Source organism: Athene cunicularia, assembly GCF_003259725.1.
Source record: "Athene cunicularia isolate RWA chromosome 13 unlocalized genomic scaffold, athCun1 chr13_part1, whole genome shotgun sequence".
NCBI classification, from domain to species: Eukaryota; Metazoa; Chordata; class Aves; order Strigiformes; family Strigidae; genus Athene; species Athene cunicularia.
Window position 1 is genome coordinate 12,395,631 of NW_020799117.1, and position 18,110 is coordinate 12,413,740.

The 18,110-nt window shown below is 38.2% G+C and overlaps 1 protein-coding gene across 1 annotated transcript; it reads right to left on the reverse strand.

The window, feature by feature from the left end:
• Positions 1–6,886: 6,886 nt before the first annotated feature.
• On the reverse strand, positions 6,887–12,468 carry LOC113485301 (ovomucoid-like). The gene is made up of 4 exons (XM_026858381.1): positions 12,358–12,468; positions 10,198–10,217; positions 7,939–8,066; positions 6,887–7,410 (listed from the first exon to the last, which is right to left on the reverse strand). The coding sequence occupies exons 1-4, from the start codon at positions 12,410–12,412 to the stop codon at positions 7,365–7,367; spliced, it is 249 nt and encodes an 82-aa protein (XP_026714182.1). The 5' UTR covers positions 12,413–12,468; the 3' UTR covers positions 6,887–7,364.
• Between the last annotated feature and the right edge of the window lie 5,642 nt (positions 12,469–18,110).

Below are 18,110 nucleotides of genomic sequence, written 5' to 3' on the forward strand. Positions count from 1 at the left end.
ATTAGAATGGCCTTTTGGGGAAAGATTCCTGGGCAAGTCTGTCTGTCTCACATTTCTTGATGATCATCATGACTTTTTGTTTTGTTTTTCATGACAGATACATACTTTTCTCCATGTGGCTAGTTAAACTCATAAGACAACTCTCTTTTGTAAGTGAATATGTAGACTCCTATAACCAGTTTTTCTTTAAAAAAAAATCTCTATTTCCTCAGTCACCAGTCTCTTTTCCTGCTCTTTGGTTAATACACTATATATGTGTTGATTGTTGCTCATTACTGAAATACAGCTTTGGTACTCTGATGTTCTGCATGGTAATTTTTAAAACTTTGGGGAGAGGGCAACACATCTGTTTAAACAGAGCATGTGGGAGTCTGCATGTTTTGTGCAAAGGTAACAGGATATCATTTCAATCTACTGTTAAAGGTGTCAAATCTGGTAGGAAAAATTATTTTTTCTGTCTTTTTTTAAACTTACATACTAATGTGATCAGAATTAATTTAGCACCATATCCTGGTTGTTTACCCATTCCCTTAGCTCAAGACTTGAATATGATTCTCTTCCATCTGTTTTTTTTTTTCTATTGGAGCCAGCTGAAGAATGTTCCAAAGCAAGAGATTGCCATGCAAATGCAAATTCAATAAAAACTTAAACTTTTACGATGTCTCCTTCTTGACACATGGCTGAAATAAAGAGTACAGAGTGTTGAGAATTTCACTGGTAGTTTGGCAGTGGCTTTTTTTTTTTTTTTTTTTTTTTTTTTTTTTTTTTTTACCTTGGCTCTTTGCAGCCACAAGTTACGGAATCTTACAGAGTAAGATCTTATGATCTTAAGATCAAATATTTGCAGATGTCTTCTGCTTACATACTCCAAGTTGTGACACTAATGGCCTGTTTTTTTCCAAATACTTACTATTATTAAAAGATTCAGAAACAGCAAATAACTGTAGCAACTAGAAACACTCAACAGGCATAAGAAAAGCTTTGAGCTTTTTAGTGTAAACATCCTGAGCAGTATCACACTGCTTTTAAATCAGGATTAGAATGCAGCTCTCCAGGCTGACCAGATACTGATACACCATAATGAAGCCAGTTGAATGTGAATTATATTCCATTATACTTCACCAGTCAGTCACCTGGTATTATCTTTAATCCAGAGACATGGGATTCTGGTCTGATCTAAAGAATGATCTATGCAATAGCAACTGTAGAGCACAGCTGGCAATTTTTCATCTTGTCCTTGATGTCTTTAAGATGGTAATTGCTAGTGTAGGAGTCAGGAGACCTGGATGTTGGTTCTGACTCACCCATACATCTCTGATATATAAGAGTCTTTGATCAAAGTGGCTATGTTCCCCCTCAGCAGTTGGCTTTCCCAGTCAGTTTCTGAGGTGTTAGGGGCAGGGTCCATCTCTTATACTGAGCATTGTGGAGCACCAGTACTCTTCATCTGCTGTACTTACATGCTAGAACAATGACAGTAACTACAGTGTCAAAATGACAGTAACAACAATACCAGAAAATACAGTGCAGGCTTTATGGACAAGTGAAGTAGCTTTTTTATAGCACTGGCATTTTTTTTGGGAATCCAAACGCATCTGATTTTCAGGCCTGTATTTCATTACCTCTTGTCATAGAAGTAAAAATGTCATAAGACTTTACTGTGAAAGCCTTTCCTTCTCCACATATAAATAGATACATCAATGATGTATGAGTACCTTTTCAGTGCAGAGTTTTGAAAACTCTAATCTTCAAAGAATGCAAGGAGATCTGTTCTGTTTTCCCACTCAATGCCAATATCTGGCTACCTTTATTTTATTTTCTAGTGAACAGAATCTGAGCATGTTTCATCAGCTCACTCAAGCTACGTACATTTTTCCTTCCCCATATTTCTGTGACGTTCCATCACACAAACTTGACTGTCCAGATTGTCCAGCCATTTCAGCATTTTCTTCAGATGTCATTTACAGCAATTTGCAAATCATGTTCTTTGTTCTGGTATGTGTCAAAAGCTGGTATGCCTCCCAGCGTTATCTGCAGCTATGGGCCAGCACATGATGCTAGCAGGAGCTGATAAAAAGCACACACACTCCATGTTGGAAAGTATTGCTCTCCAGCTGCTCATCTACTGTTTCATGTCAGAAATTATCAGAAACAAATTAGAGTCCCAGGGGTCTGTGGTAGATGCAGGAGTCTATGGTAGACTATTTTAGACCTCTAACTTACAGGACGCCTCGGAAACCAGGTATGGTTCACAAACATAGTTAAATATCTTAATATACTAAATCAGATGGTGTGAATACTCACTTAGGCTATAACAAGACAAGGTAGAAGGCAGAAAATATCTCCAAATTGTCTGCTGGATTTTCTGACATCATGATGAAACATCAGTTTGGCTTTGTTTTCTCAAATTGATCTTTGTTTTCTCATTTTGATCTTTCTTAGCAAAGACACATTCAGGGCAAGACAACCTGTTGTGAGAAACTTTTTAGGCTGACTGTCCAGAGCCACAAGCCTTTGAACTATGAGAAACTTTTGCAATATTATCTTGTTCATTTGCATTCATACTGCCTAATTGCTGGGACCTGGTTTCCAGATAAACATAATTCATGATATTGATGCCTTTTGTCTGTGTCCTAGGATAGCTAGAAGAATTTTCTGCCAGCATCCTCCATTAATTCCTCTCATTCGATACTAAGAGAATTAGGTTTCTTACCTTCCTCAGCTTATCTCTTTTAAGAGGAAACAACTCTAGCTGATGAGCAGTAACATTTCATACTGGCAAATTTTTTACTGCCACTGATTTATCTTTAGTTGCAGTACCAGCCTACATCCTCATGCTTTATACATGTCCTAATCCAAAAGATAATAGTCATAGATATCTGACCAGCCTCTTTCACCAGTCCATGAACACAACCCTTAAGTCTTGCTATTCTTGTGTCAGAGGTCATGAGCACTTGTGGCTCTAACCAAAAATTTATTACCTTACTACAGATTTACAATTTATCTCTTTATGAGCAACATATCTAATTAATACTTGCGGTACTAACGTGAGAAGTCTAGCTAAAGAAGAAACTAAAAATGCATTGCAAAGCTTTTCTAGTCAGATGTCTTACCTGCAACTTCAAAACATGGCAACTTCACTAGACTCTCAAAGATTTTTAGAAAGTATTTCAATCATATGTAATGTTCCTATCTTTGGCCAAAGAAAAATGGGAAAAAAACCCTTTAATAGCAGTTTACATAAGTATTTTCATAATATATGTCACCATTCTAGTGTTCTCCATCATTTATTTGCAGAGTTCATGCTGGGTTGAAAGAGAGTGGGAAGATAACCATATAAACAGCTAAAAAAGTCTGCATGACTTTATTTGTGTTAGAATTACAAAGATTTCCAGCCTCTTTATTTTACAGAGAAAAGAAAAAGATGCCATCTGCACATAACCCTTTATTAGTGTTTCAGTCAGCCTGTGGGATTCTTGAGTACATGGTTTAACTGAATACATGGAATCTTCTCCACCAAGCAATCATGGGTAAAGAAAGAAGGCAGTATGGTCAATGTGTGTTTCACTACAGATTTTTTCAGCTAACAGATGTATCCTTAGGAGTCGGCAAAGATTATGGTGCTCTGATTTGTGCACTGAACTAAGCCTGAGAAGATAATGAGGAGAAGGAACTGCTCCTCCTGGAGCTCTTCCTGTAAGCTCTTCCTGGTTTAAAATCTTCCCTGAGTTTTTTCTCCTGAAGGTTTCCTTTCATTTTTCCTAAGATTTGTAGTATTTGTTACATTTCACCCTTAGCTTCCCTCGTGATGATAACTTATTTTACCTTCCATAAAAAATAATCCTATTTGACTTGAATTCCATTGCTTCTCAGCATTTGGTGTATTAATCTCCAGTATTGTCTAGCTACCTGCTATCTTCCTTTCTCCTTTAGGGGTCAAGGTAGGGGCTAATGGAGAGGAAGAGATGAAAAAATTCAAGAGATCTTATGGGATGTTAAACTCTACTCTGTATGTGTTGATCTCTGGTGGATTCCTGTATCACATTGAAACATTGTACATTGATTCTGCTTGATATTCACCCATCTGCTCATGGTGGTGTTACTGCCACCATCTGAAAATGCTTGAACACTCCAAGTTTCATCATCTGTCATTTGTCACATCCATTCTTCACTAATGTGGAAGGGAGGTCTGTTTTCCAAAGCAACCATAAGTATAAACTACATCTGAAAATATGTCATTCTGATAACTTGCTTCAGCAGTTGGGCCAGTCTCATTAAAAAATTATTTTAAACATATCCATTGGAACATAGTTCATAGCAACACATAAACCTCCCACAGCCAGAAAATATTAATGATGGAGGGACTAAGTAAAGAAATATGTGAGATAGAAACCTGCTTACTGTCTGTTGAGACTCTCTTTTTAATGAAATGAACATTTGGTTTCATGGAAATGGCCTTTATTAACTAAGCCTTTGATAACAAAGTGCAAAGGTGAATGTAAATGATTTATTTTGCCAGCTTTACTGAAATAGCATTGGTAAGTTGGCATTGTAGGAACTATGGTTTGCTCATAATGAACTGTGCTTTTTCTGTTTCGTGAATAACATGGCCCCTGAAGATGAGCCTTTCCACCTCTTCTCCCCACCCACACCATACATAAAGTCTGAATTTATTGAGAGAAATATACCAAGCAGAAACACAGTCTGTGAGGTACCATGAAGAGAGTAACCACACTCCTTGCTCTAGGAGCTTTGTGTTCCTCACATACTTGTGTGACCCGGCATTCAGAGCAGTAGTTAGTCCTTTGACACATGAAGATGCTAATTAACCCTGACTTCAGTTGCAAAGAGAAGGGTGCTGTAGTCTATGCAGAAACTCTTCATACATCTTCGTTAATCTCTTTGTTTAAGTTTCCAATTTCGTCCCAGCACCTGGCTAAAACCATTGTTCTAAACTGATAACCTCAATAGAACATCAAAGTGAGTGTCTTCTGCTTATGCATCACCTAGAAAACAACATGCTCATTTTCTTCTTTCTGACAGATGAGAATTAAAGCCAAGGTCACAGGTAGCCTCCCATCAGTTTCAGTGGCCTTTGAATGATCCAGTGTTGAGTAGATTTTTAATACACTAAGAGCACGTGTTCCTTAGAAAGGAGTCTGAAGCCTCCCACAGTGGGAAATAAATCCCTCTCCGTCCTAAAAAACAGTCCCTAGGCTCCTGTTCTGCTGCCTGTGGTTTCATGTGACACACCAGTGCCTGGGAACAGCATATAATAATGTTAAGAAATCCATCTGGCCACAATTTACGTAACATTCGGTAGCTACTGCTGTACCAAGATATGCAATGCATTAGGGAACTGTACAGTCAGGAAAAAGAAGTCACTTGTTATTTACAATCATTATTTAGTATTATTTGACATAGAAATGCAGAGTAGTTACTTTTTATGGTGTTTGCTTGGTAGGAAAATAGCACTCCATTTACATACTTAATCTAGCATTTAATTAATCCTCAATTTTTCCTTTCATTTTTTGTTGTTTTCAGCTCTATCATTCTTCCAGATGCTCCAGATGTACTGAGTGTAATAGGCAATTAGTGTAAAAATAGTTCAGCCAGTTCACATTATAAATCAAACCAGAGACTAGGGTTACATCAGTGTGTACTCACAAATTAAACAGAACCTCTCACATCCAGAGGCCAGCTAGTTGAGCCTAGTCACCTAGAGGTCAACTAGTTGAGTCTCGTCACATTTCTGCTATGAAATTATTTTAGCTTCTAAAAGGAATACTCTAGCTGCGCAAGATGTGCCTGAGAACTGTTGGGAAGAATTTTGATCCAAGACAGGATCATGCCAGGGCCATGCTAACAATTTCAAAGTAAGGATGATGGGGTTCTAGTGCTTGCAGCTGTGTCCTGGCACTGTTTAATTCCTTGGCAAAGAAGTAGCCTGTGAAAGACTCTCTCTTTGGTTTTTAATCAGGTCACATGAAGTCCAACAGCCTCTTCTCCTGTAACAGGGCATGAGATCGATGTTCTCAGCTCTGCTAGGAGAAAGAGCACATACTAACACCGTAGATCAACAAAGCCTCTTGGTGCTTCCTTTGAAGAATGCAGTCTGCCTGGTGCTACAGCCAGCAGTGTAATGGCTAGGCTTTTCGGTGTCGTGCCTTCAAAGGCAAGGACATGAGCTTCTTTCCTCATTTTCCATTCTTCTGAAGTATGAGTCTTATCGTAGCTCAACTAGACTACCAGACAGAAATTATCAAAAATGATACCCATATTCCAGTTTCAAAATTTTCTTCATATGTAAGACCAGTAAACTCAATCATTCATAAACTTTAATTCAGGGTAGATATATTCCCTTGACTGACTATTCAAGTGTAAAAGACATAAACTAGCTTAATAATGAAGATAATAAAGATGTAAGAGCAGAACAGAAATTTTCTCAGGTCTGAAAGCAGCCAATTTATCAGATGTGAACAGAATCATTAATGTTCACATTTAAATGACAGGATTTAACAGAGACACTGCTATGAAGCTTATACGGTCTTACAGTTTATTAGAGTTACTTCATTTGAAGGAAAAAAAAGAGCCAGATTGTAGGGTAAATTCCAGTAACATGAGGCCATCTAGTGCATATTATCAGTGTTACAACATTTGTCTTCCAGGCTTTGTTTTTTTACTTCTGGCCCTACCTCCTGCTCTATGATTATTTTCTGTACCCTGGGAAAGATCTTTGTGAAAAGGGATGCAGTAAACTTATTCTCTAGAAAGATCACAATGGACAAAAAAATGAGTCAACGTTTATTTTAATAAACATGCAAATTAAGTATCTAAACAACATATATGAATCAGAATAGTACAAAGTTAGAAGAAAAATGAGAATTTAAAATTTAACTACAAAACAGAAAGAGTCAAAGCACTGCCTAGGAAAGCTGAAGCCTTTGAAAAGAAGCATCTGCAAAAGTTTCTGGGTAAATGAAAGCAGATGCTTCACCAACAAGGAAAGCAGAGGCAATGCCTGCACTGACGTGTCCAGTAAAATCAGGTGGCATTGTCAGAATATTTGAACTTTAACTGTGGAGACAAATATATAATGAAAGGCTCGTGTGAAAAACAACTTGCTACAGAAAGAGGAATGCTCCTGAGAATCCCGAGGAAGAGCTTTGCAGGGGGGACAGAAGCATCAGTCCCAACACCCTGGAGCACAGAGAAGCAGCAAATGACAGAGCACAGCTGAAAAGCCTACTTTGTGCTTTGTTTGCCATCGGCAGAACAGGCAGGATGAATGAAATTAAATGAAGAGATTGTGATAAGGCAGTGTAAAGCTGTTCTCAGCACTCTCCTGTGTCACGCAAATTCATTCAGCATGCCCCTGCTTGCTTCATATGTAAGGCACCTCTACTTCGCCTGCAAAGGAAAGGAAGGACATAGACATTGCAGAGAGTAAATTTAACATTATGAATGAAAATCTCTCTGAAGTCTTCAGCCAACAACTTGCTAACAGAGAAGACACTATAAACATTTGCAGCAGACAAGAAGGCACTGATCTGTAAACAATATTCTTTTAAAATTTATGTATTTTATCCATAAAAGCAAGGTATTTCCAGTACCACTTTTGAATTTTCATATGACCTGATTTGGGTCCAGATGCCTTGTTAGCCCTGTGTTGTTCATTGGACTCTTCTCTTTACTGTCTGTCTTCTACAGTTTCTGCTAGAATAGGAAGTTGCTCACACAAATATCAAGGTCATTTGTTTAGATCAATTGGACCTTATTGGTGGGAGAGGCAATCATTCTATAAAGATTAAGCAAAGAAGCAGAGGAATGGTGACCCTGAAAAAAATTATAGCACTTAGGTGGACTGAAAATACCAGGTAACTCAGCTAACCTCAGATTTTGGCTTAACCAGGAGTAATCACATAGTATTGTACTTACAGAACTGCTTTGCAGAAAGAACATTTGTTGTTATATGTTTTCCCATCGGAGCCGCAAAAAGGTTGATAGAGTCTTTCACAGTAAATGGGTCTTCCTCTCTCTAAGCTCTTGTATTCACTACAGTCTACCTGAAAATAGAGTATAATTTTTCTTTGAATCCATTTTTTTTCACATTCTCCATTCATCTACAGAAATTACAAATATATGAAGTTTTTGGACAAGCTTGTCAGGTGCTCTAGAGCAGCACAGTCAATGGGGCTCCACCATCTATATTAGCTGAGCCTAAGCCTTAAAAAATGTGTGTGATGCTACCCCTGTCAGGTACTGAGCACCTTCACGGACTTCGCTATCTGAATAAGAACACAGTCACTGGAATAATACAGCTGCTTTTCCATCTACAGAAAAGATGAGTCCTAATATTTCTTCTACCCAATTGCAATTGTCAGTAAATTCAGCTAAGATTAGTTCTCAAGGGTATGAAGGGTTTCTGTCCCTTTATTGCACAAGTATCAGCTCTTGAATCTTTTTACACTGGTGGAAGGATCTGCCCAGGTGGAATTAAGTCAAGTCCTATTTAAGTATTAGCATGAAAAGAAATTATTAAAAGGCCTTCATCTGGTAGTGGGACTGTATTCATTACAGACATATATAAAAATGGGAGTACAAACTCATAAAAGAAATGACTGAAAGTGCTCCTGTTCTGATGTTGGAGCTCAATCTTCTCCTGTCAAATGAATGTCATTCCTGGTATTTGACAAGCAAGGAGCTCCTTGTACAGTGCACATATTCTATTTAATGTGCTGATTGTCATCCTCAAAAGCCTGGCATTTGCTTGCCTAGGAAATCACCTGTCCTTATAGGTGCTGCTGTAACTAAAATTGGTTCAGCTCTTTTTGCTGCTAGTCTAGTGGCAATCTGAAGCATATTAGTCTTTGGAGGGACACTGTGACTGGAGCTTTTCCTTTCTGAAGATCTAGCCAGAATATGTATTATAAATGTATATATTTAAAACAGAACCCAATCTTGCTGTTCTATTGTTATGGCCTGATTTTTCCCCCTTCATTCCAACCCTTAGTGAAGAACAGGAGTACTACTTCAGCCAAACCCTAGAATTTATTACAGATTACATGATTGGTTTTATGCTAGTCATTGCCCAGGGTTTGCAGGTGGGTGAAGTGAGGAGCTGTGCATGGTCAGACGCTCCTGCAGCCATGGCTCAGCACAGGCTTGAGAGGTCTCCACTGACAAAAAGAGTCATTAGTCAACCACTCTTTTGGGTATTACAGGCTTAAATCTGGTGTCACATTAAACAAAACAACAACAAAAAAAAGCATATGAGATGTTAGTTTACCTAGGTTTTCCCTTCATTTAGTCCTTTCTCTGTCCTCCAAAGCTCTGGCTGTTCACACATTTCGAACTCTGTGGCTGGAAAGCAGGAGGCAGCACAGCAAGCCCCGTGGCAAAAACAGGTCAGGGACCTGACATAGCTGACAGGTATCCACAACAAAACCCAGCACAGGCAGTGGCACGGGAGGGAATCTTTGTGACTCGTAACTTACCATTTTAAAACTGGTCAACCACCAACTTGTGAGAAGAAAGGGCCAGCTAATAAAAAAAGCTAGAAACTAGGTGAATTTGCCCCATATATGTATGACAGCTGGTAAAATGGGGAAGATAGTTTGGTGTGAAGAGTGGAGCAAGCTTTTCCTGGAAAAGTATGTATGTCTTGGTGTACCTTTAGGCATCAGAGGCTGTATATGTCGTGCCAGTATGGGACCAGTTCTGTGTGTGTGTGTGTGAATTTCCACTCCCTGCTACTGTCCAGTGGACTCCAAAAGGGCTTCTCTACTCATCTAAGTAAGGATTTTTATTGCTTGGTGTCTCATTTCTTTCAGAGGCTGACCCTAGGATAGTCAGAGAGAAATTAAAGTCTCTAGGTATATGATTTAGGATCTGAAAGTCACCAAGAAAGCCTTACATGTCATCACCAGAAAAATATTTTTAAAATCTTGATTTATCTGTCTTAAAAGTTGACCTTGCCCAATTTCTTGCCCAGAATGCATTACAGGTAAAAACATCTAGTAGTTGTCAGGACAACCGTATGGAAATCACATATCTCAAACTCAGGGATTTCTCTCAGAAATCTCAATATTTTGGCAGAATTCCATTAATGTTTAATATAGTTTTTGTGTCTTCATGGACCTCATGTTGTTACAAACTATGTATTTTGATCCAGAAATAAAGGAGAAAATTACTCACCTCATTCTCTTTGGCAGCATCTGCAATATAAACAGAATCACAAAAGATAAAATAAAAAACACTGTTGATATTCAGTTTGCAACTGGGATGTTTTCATTAGTACCAGCTCTTCCAGCAACACCAAGTCTCTTACCTCCTTGAAAGTAAGTACTGACATTGGTTTTCAGTGTTTAATAAGATACAGGTGTCAGAACCTATTAAACAAGCAGACCTTATTGTATTGTTTACCTTAGAAATCTGTGTCAGCAACTAGAATGGCCTCTGTTGTGGGAGGGAAGGGAGGCTCTTGTTCCTCTTTTCACCAGAAAAAAGATTGAAGACCCAGGAGACAATATTATGTTCAATGACCCGGCTGTTAGGATGAACTAGTTGTTGAGCATGACTGGGTTTTAATTCCTAAGTTTATTTTTTAAAAAATCATATGTGTCTATAAGCAAACAACATGGTGCATTTATACCTTGATTTTCTGTCAATAACATGGATAATATCTTCATTAAAATATAATACTGTATATAATAATGATAATGCAATTTGGATCATAATGCCACCTAAAAAAGTGTTTTCCCCTGCCAGTCAATACAGATTCTAAACTATTTGGCAGAAGAGTTGACTCCTATTTTGTATACACATGGCATCTAATATAATGGAGCCCTGTTCTCAGGTGGGGCTTCAAAAAGCTCCTTCAAAACAGTGATAATTACGCCTCCCAGAAAGTAATCAAGTAACATTGGCATGTCTCCATTATGGTGACACATTTGTTACTTTCTTTAGGAATGTATTTTGTTCTTCTGTCCTGTAATCGTCATTCTGTGGCTTCCAAGGGATAAAAGTTATCAGGCAGAGGCTTCTGTACAGAAGGAGCAGGAAGAAAATGTATTGTTATAAATGTAATGTTATAAAAGGCAATACAGCTCTAGAACTTGTCTTCCTGACCAAATGTAGCTTTTTGTGATCTTTAAATCTATTAAGCTTTCTACTGAAAATTCCTTTCATGGAGCTGCTTATATCTTTTCATGAAATGAAGCTGTCCAAGGTAAAGAAAAGCATAAATAGTGTTCCATGTTAAGTTTCAATTTCTATCACCAGAAATTTGACAGAGTTTTCATTATGCTGGAATTGGATCAAATTGAACCTACCTCCACAAAAACATTAAGATGTTATTTTTTTCTCTGGTAACCTATTAGTAGCCACTAGGTATTTGGGAGTGAATACAAAAAAGATGTGGCTTAAAAAATATTGATCCATAAATTTTTAATGCAGACAAGACAGACTAGGAAGTCCAAGGAAGGAATCTGCTGGAATCCTTATGAACATAAATATTTATTTCTTCTTCTGCAGTTAATGAAACACTGTTTGAAGGAACAGTTTTCATGGCATTTCATTGAAACTGACATTTTTCATAAGAATTTTGATTTTGAGACTATTTTCAAAGCAAACTTTTCAGAGCTATTCAAAATGAGAAAAGATTCATTTGTTTCATAATTTTGGTTTTGTTTTAACATTATCATTGTTTTGCTTTTTTTAACATTCTTAATGCTATTGAACTAGTATACTACTAGCAGAGAAGATTTGGACTCTCAGTTATTCTAAATCTACTTATTTTTCTATATATATATTTTTTTTTATTGCAAGTTTTTGTTAAAAATAATTACCAAGTGAAGGCTCAAGAATTCCTCCCAGCTCTCTATTTATCATATAGCAACCAGTGCCTCAAAGCTCTCTTGAGCCTTGCAAACTAACATTATAAAGAGGTCATTCACAGCCATGTTATATAGCCTGTGCAAAATCAATGTCTCCTGCTTTCTCAGTTTGGCAGGAGAAGGACCTCATCACCTCCAAGCTCCCTGCTCCAATAGAAAAAAAAAAAAAAGTCGGTAAAAATCTGCTTTAGTTCTGAGGCTTTACAGTTCACCTTTTAGTTACACTGCAGAATAAGGCTCTGATTCACACCACCATCAAGGAATAGGTTTCATCTACTCAAGTTGGCAGCTGTGAAGCTGGTGCAATATTGCTTGCTAAATAGTGCACAAGCATAACATTTCACTTGCTTTCTGCCATCCAAGTGCAGCAATCATTGCCTACTATCCCAGTAGACTGAGAAGCTTGCAGTGTTTGAACATTAGAACCATAACATACCAGGAAATAAAAAAGGGTACTCACTTGCTAAGCAAAGAACTGCCAGTGTGAGGAGCAAAAAGGCGCCTGTTATCTTCATGGTGGGCACGGGTTCTTGACCTGTTTCACAGCAATCTGTGCTCTAAGTATTCCAGTACACTTAGCTTAAATGTGTGTTTGTGTATCTGCAAGAGCTGATATATATACACGCACACACAAAGAGCAGGAACCCTGATGATGAAATCCCCCTTGTAGAGAAGATAATTAGAAGAAGGTGTTGCCCATGGGTAGTATCAATAAGAATGTCTTCTCTGCAACATGAAGGTCATAAGTACAGGGCAAAGATGAGCGTCACAGCATGCATTGTGTTGATAAAGGAGAGGTATTGTACTTTGGATAATCCCCTTGCCTAATTAACTGTTTCATCTCCATTAACGAGTTCAAGGAGTGACTCAGTAAGGTGGTTACTTATTGCTGTTCTGTTATTGCCATATTGACCCTTAGAGCTTTTCCCAGGGAAAAAAAGATCATTCTTACGGGTACATGCCAAAAGATTCACACCTGTAGAGCTAAAATGCTTAATTCGTATTCTCTTGAAATTTTGGAGACCCTTGTCACTAGCTGTGGATAGAAGCGGTGCTGGTTAGTATGGCCATGCACTGAGCCTTTTCAGACTGCTCTGTGGTAGTAGTTGCCGCTTGGAAAAGTCTGTGTTTCACATGAACGCCTTCATCTTCACACACAGCCCAGAAGATTCCCCAGTCTTTCAGTGTTCTTCTGCCTTTAAAGTTCCACCTGTTTAGAGATCAGAAACAAAGCTTTGTGACAGAAGGAGCAATGCTACTGCATTGCACTGCCTAGCAAAGAGAAGCGAGGAGTTCACAGCCATTGTGCATCCTGCTGAGTTACTGCCTAGTTTGCTGTCATGGAAATATAAAGAAGATCCCTGTGCTTGCCCGTCTTTTCCTTTGTTGCTATTTCCAGCACAATAGGTGTCATATCATGTGGGATTCTTTAAACAAATCCAACATACCTGTGTGTTAGTGACTTAATCAACAGGCATAATTTTCTTACTTTTATAATACAGACCAGAGGTAGAGTCACAATGGGAAACTCACATCCAAGTCTTAATTTTCATAAAGTTTAAAGTAATGTGGAGTTTTGAGCCTATAGTTTTGTTTGAACCCATCCTTCCATAATTGCCTTCTCTTCAGTGATTGACAATGTAGATGTGCAAATTGTGTCAATATGAAATAGCCCTGCACACCATTACAATTCACAGCATTTCAGTGATCACCTTCCCTGCACTGCAAGATAGCCTGTGGGACTTCCCCATGCAGGAGTTAGGGTCATCTATGCTAATTTCACTAAGACAGAAGGACTGAAAGTTCTTGAAGAAAAGGTTGTAATAGGTCAAGTAGGCCTCGGGCCCCACTGACCCATCCCAAGAGGGGTATGGATCATCTTCCTTTTAAAGAATGTAGGTAATACATAAATGGTTAATTTCTCATTGCTTAATGGGAAGGAAAAAAAAAAAAAAAAAAAAAAAAAAAAGTAAGTAGTTGCCATCAAATTCCAGTTCCAGAATAGGTAAATATCTGGTTTGAGGTAGATAGAGGCTTGTAGATTTTTTTTTTTCCAAATGCCCTTACTTCAATGATTTAATTTTAAATTTTTCTTTGTTCTTAACTTGAATATATGCATATTCCTGTGAGGTGGAGATCACAAAAGAGAAGCTGTGATTAAAATTTGGGTTGGTCTGGATTCTGCTGCTTTGGGATGTCAGTGAAATTTTTGTTCTGGGAAGCGCAAAACCATTTTGAAGAGCCTGGCATAGAGCGTGTATAAACTGATGGAGAATATTTAGGACATGTTTGTTGATTGATGGGCAATTACTGACATTAGGCAACAAGATCAAAACCTGAAACAACCCAGAAAGTACTCCTAGTCTGAATAGTTCTGAGCAAACAAGACACTTGAGGATATCTTGAAATTATAAAACTGCAGCTTGACAGAACACGCAGGTTCCTTGACGCTGGTATGAGGAAATCTGTCACTTTGGTTACACTCTCTTGCCTAATATGGTGCTATACAGTGTACTGTCTGATGCAATCTCTGCATCCATCCCATCCTTCAAATGGAAGAATATAAATATCTGTTTGCAGTCTTCTGAGTTGATATGGGAAGATTTTCTGAACACTAGTGTAGAAAGGAAGAGAGGACTTTTGGAGGTTGGAAGGGGCTAATGAGGAAGGTAGATTTTGGATCATATTTTTTTTTAGAAGTTGAAAATTACCTCATGTTCAAAGGATTCCTGATACTTATTCTATGCCCCATAGCAGGAAAGTCATGGTGCGAATGTTTTCCTTCTGGTAATGTTTAGGTGTTTTGATTATGGCTTTTGAATCAAATTAAGATTAATTTTCTGAGCAGTGGACCTTAAGCTTTGTAGGGCTTTCTCAGACCACTCAAGTAGGAAGGATACAGTTCTGATGAGAAGCTCTGACATATTGCAGGGTGCACAAATAGGAGCTCACTACAAGCAGGGCACAGCAGGGTGTCAGATAAAGTTCTGCAGATTTTTGCATTTTGAAATATCAAAGCTGTCTTGAAGCTTTGAGAAATAAAATTACATACACAGAAAGCATCAGCCTGTTTCATTTTCTGTGAGGTAATACTCGTGCAAAATCTCAAAATGAAATTTGGAAAAAAACAATGCCACAAAGCGTTTTTTGCAACTCCAGTTTAAAAGTATATTGAAGTACCTATGTATCCATATGCCTAGCTTTAAGAATGGGTAGAATTCACATTAGCCAACTGGGGAAAATAGTCATTGTTTGACTGAAAAAATGCTTCATCTGAGGTGCCTTTCTGTCAAGACTTGCAGAGGCTTGTTTGCCCTGGTAGTCTTCATACAGAGCTGGTCTGACAACCTGAGACCTGTCATACTGAGGTAGGCCAAAGGTTCATCTAGGTCAGAGTGCTGTCTTCAAGAACATTCACCCGCAGGTTGAGAATAGGACTGTTCTCCTGGTGGACAAGTTGAACATGAGTCAATGCTTTGCCCCTATACTGAACAAGTCCAGCTCTGCACACTGGGCTGTACTAGTAAGAAGGTAATTATCAAGTGAAAACCATCATTGTTTCCCCCTGTTCAGCACTTATGAGGGTCCATGTACAGTTCTGGGCTCCCCAGCACAAGAAAATCTCTGAAATAATGGGTGAAATACAGCAAAGGACCACCAAGATGTTTAGAGGGATGAAGCGCATGTCATAACTAGGAAAGATTGAGATGAAATGAGGCAACATCTCCTTGTTGTCTTCAGCTACTTTATAGGGGCATAGAGAGTACAAGAGCCAGACTCTTCTTGGAGGTGCACAGCGAAAGGAAGATGGAGAACAGTGCAAATTACAACAAAAGAAATTCCAATTATATGTGAGGAAAACAGATTTCACAATGAGAGTAGTCAAGCATTGGAACAAGTTGCCCTGAGACATTATTGGAGACATTAACAAATGGATCTGTTCTAAACTGGCCATGTCTGGTGGTGGGGTGGGGACGTGGGGAACCTCCAGTGGTCCATTCCAACCTGAACTGATTCTGTGATTCTCACAGGTGAATGTCAACTGTTGCTGGCAGTCAGCTGCTTAGGGACTTTGTGGCATATTTTATCTGTCCTTATGAGTTAACACAGTAGATTTGACAAAGTGAATGCAGTTAATAGAGTAGCACATTGGATTGATTTTAGCTCCTTGAAATAAACGTTGTTTCTTGGAAAACAAGTGTTTAGATCTGTTTAGTAATAGCTGCTTCCCAGAGTTGGATAAGTAAAGCCTCTTTACCATACCTAAAACTAATTCCATACCTAAAATTGAAATTTGTGGTAAGACACTGTTTGGATTGAGAAATAATGAGAGAAATCTTGGTCTCATCAGCAAATTCATACTGGTTTCCATTGAGCTGGGAGGTACTGTTTGAATGCATGTATGTTCATTGTGCGTCTCTGATAGTTTTCTACTTTTATCATTGTATCTTGTATTTTTCCAACTTCTTACCTCTCCAGATTGTTATTTTGAAGAAGAACAAGCAATTACTTGGTGAACAAATGTTTATTCACTCTAATGATCCTGTTACATCTGATAAAATACTACTGCATATTTTTCTGAGATAACATTTATCACAATTATTGATATATTGCTTTTATTTTTGCAGTCCCGAATGGAGCACAAATGTGATGCCAATTATGCTGTTGCAGCGTGTCATTAATTGAGTTATTCTGCATGGGAGGATGTTATCTGGCTGCATTCCAGGAAGAATTGATGCACAGTAGCTTGTTCCCATTCATATGATGGAGGGCCTCACATTGAGGACATCAACGGTGCTAAAAGAATGGCACATGAAATAGCTAAAAAACATTCTCGGACACCATGTATACCTGGGAAGAATATACAAGCCAAGACAGATATTGATATGGCCATGAGTGGGAATTCAGACCTCTTAGTGATTCCAGCGCATGTTTATACACAACCCAGTACACAGGCTCCTTCTATTTTATTGTGTGTGGGTGGTTAGGGTTGTCCACCCATGTGCAATTAATATATCAGACTTTTAAAGTCTTGCTCAATGGAAGATTTGAGAACCAAGTGATGTATTTCATAAGGCGTCAAACTGTGCCAAAACATTTGGGTATTTGCCTGAAGGAATGTGAGTTTTCCATTTTCCACACCTCAGGATCAAAGGAGCCTTTCTTTAAAACTGCAGGTATCAAGCTGGGACAGATCCCAGCTGAAGGTTTTATATGTTATTTTAGAAAGTAAAAAAAATCCCAACAAACCATGACTCTCTGCAAAGGCTGGATGTAATCTTTATTCTTTTTCTTTGTATCTTCTGATCTCTTTAAGATAAATTACAAGGCTATGATACCTACTATTGTGCAATTAGATTGTGAATCCTTTGAATTACTTAGTGTCATACCATTCATGTTTCTGAAAGACTTGATTCTTCACAGATATATGCAAAACAGGCATTAACAGCTTAATACTTAGCACTGAATGAATTGGACAGTGAGCATTGAATAGGACTTATTTTAAATGGCCTTCTGGTTTGTATTTTAATATGTAATTTCCAGGTGTTTAGCACTTTGAAGTTCTGTCACACTGAAGTCAGTTAAACTCAAAAATTTGCAGATAAGTTTCTTAGATTTTTTTCATGTCTTGGGACATAAATAGATTGGGTTTGCCTCTTCCGAAAATAAAACTTTTATTAAAACGAAGCTACGACTTATGAAGAACTGGGAAAAGATGACAACATGGAAGGAGGGGTGGATGTAAAGCATTTGGACCTGAAATCTAATATTTGTTCTCTCACAGAACCCCTAATTAGACATAAGCCTTTTTTTTTTTTTCCTTTTTTGCTGTTAACAGGTGCCTGCTTACCCAGCTCTAATGGTTGAAGCAGGTAGAGGATAGCAGACTCCTACTGCAACCTATTAGTGCCTCATTAAATACACCAACTATTTGTAAAACATTCTTTAAGATGAGGAGCACCCACAAAAAGCCCTGGAGGGAATTAGTCAGTCTCCCTTCAGTACAGATTTAGGGAGGTGTGGTAGGCAAAACCTAAAGCCACATGTTGAATGATGAGTATGAATAGAAAGCTGGAGGAGCTATGTGTCTTCTATGTGTCTGTATGATAAATGACTCTCATACCATAGGGGCCTCAGGAATAAACTTAGTTCTCTTATGATGTTATTTCAGAAACTTTGACTTTTCAATTTAATCCTGACCACAAAGGCCAG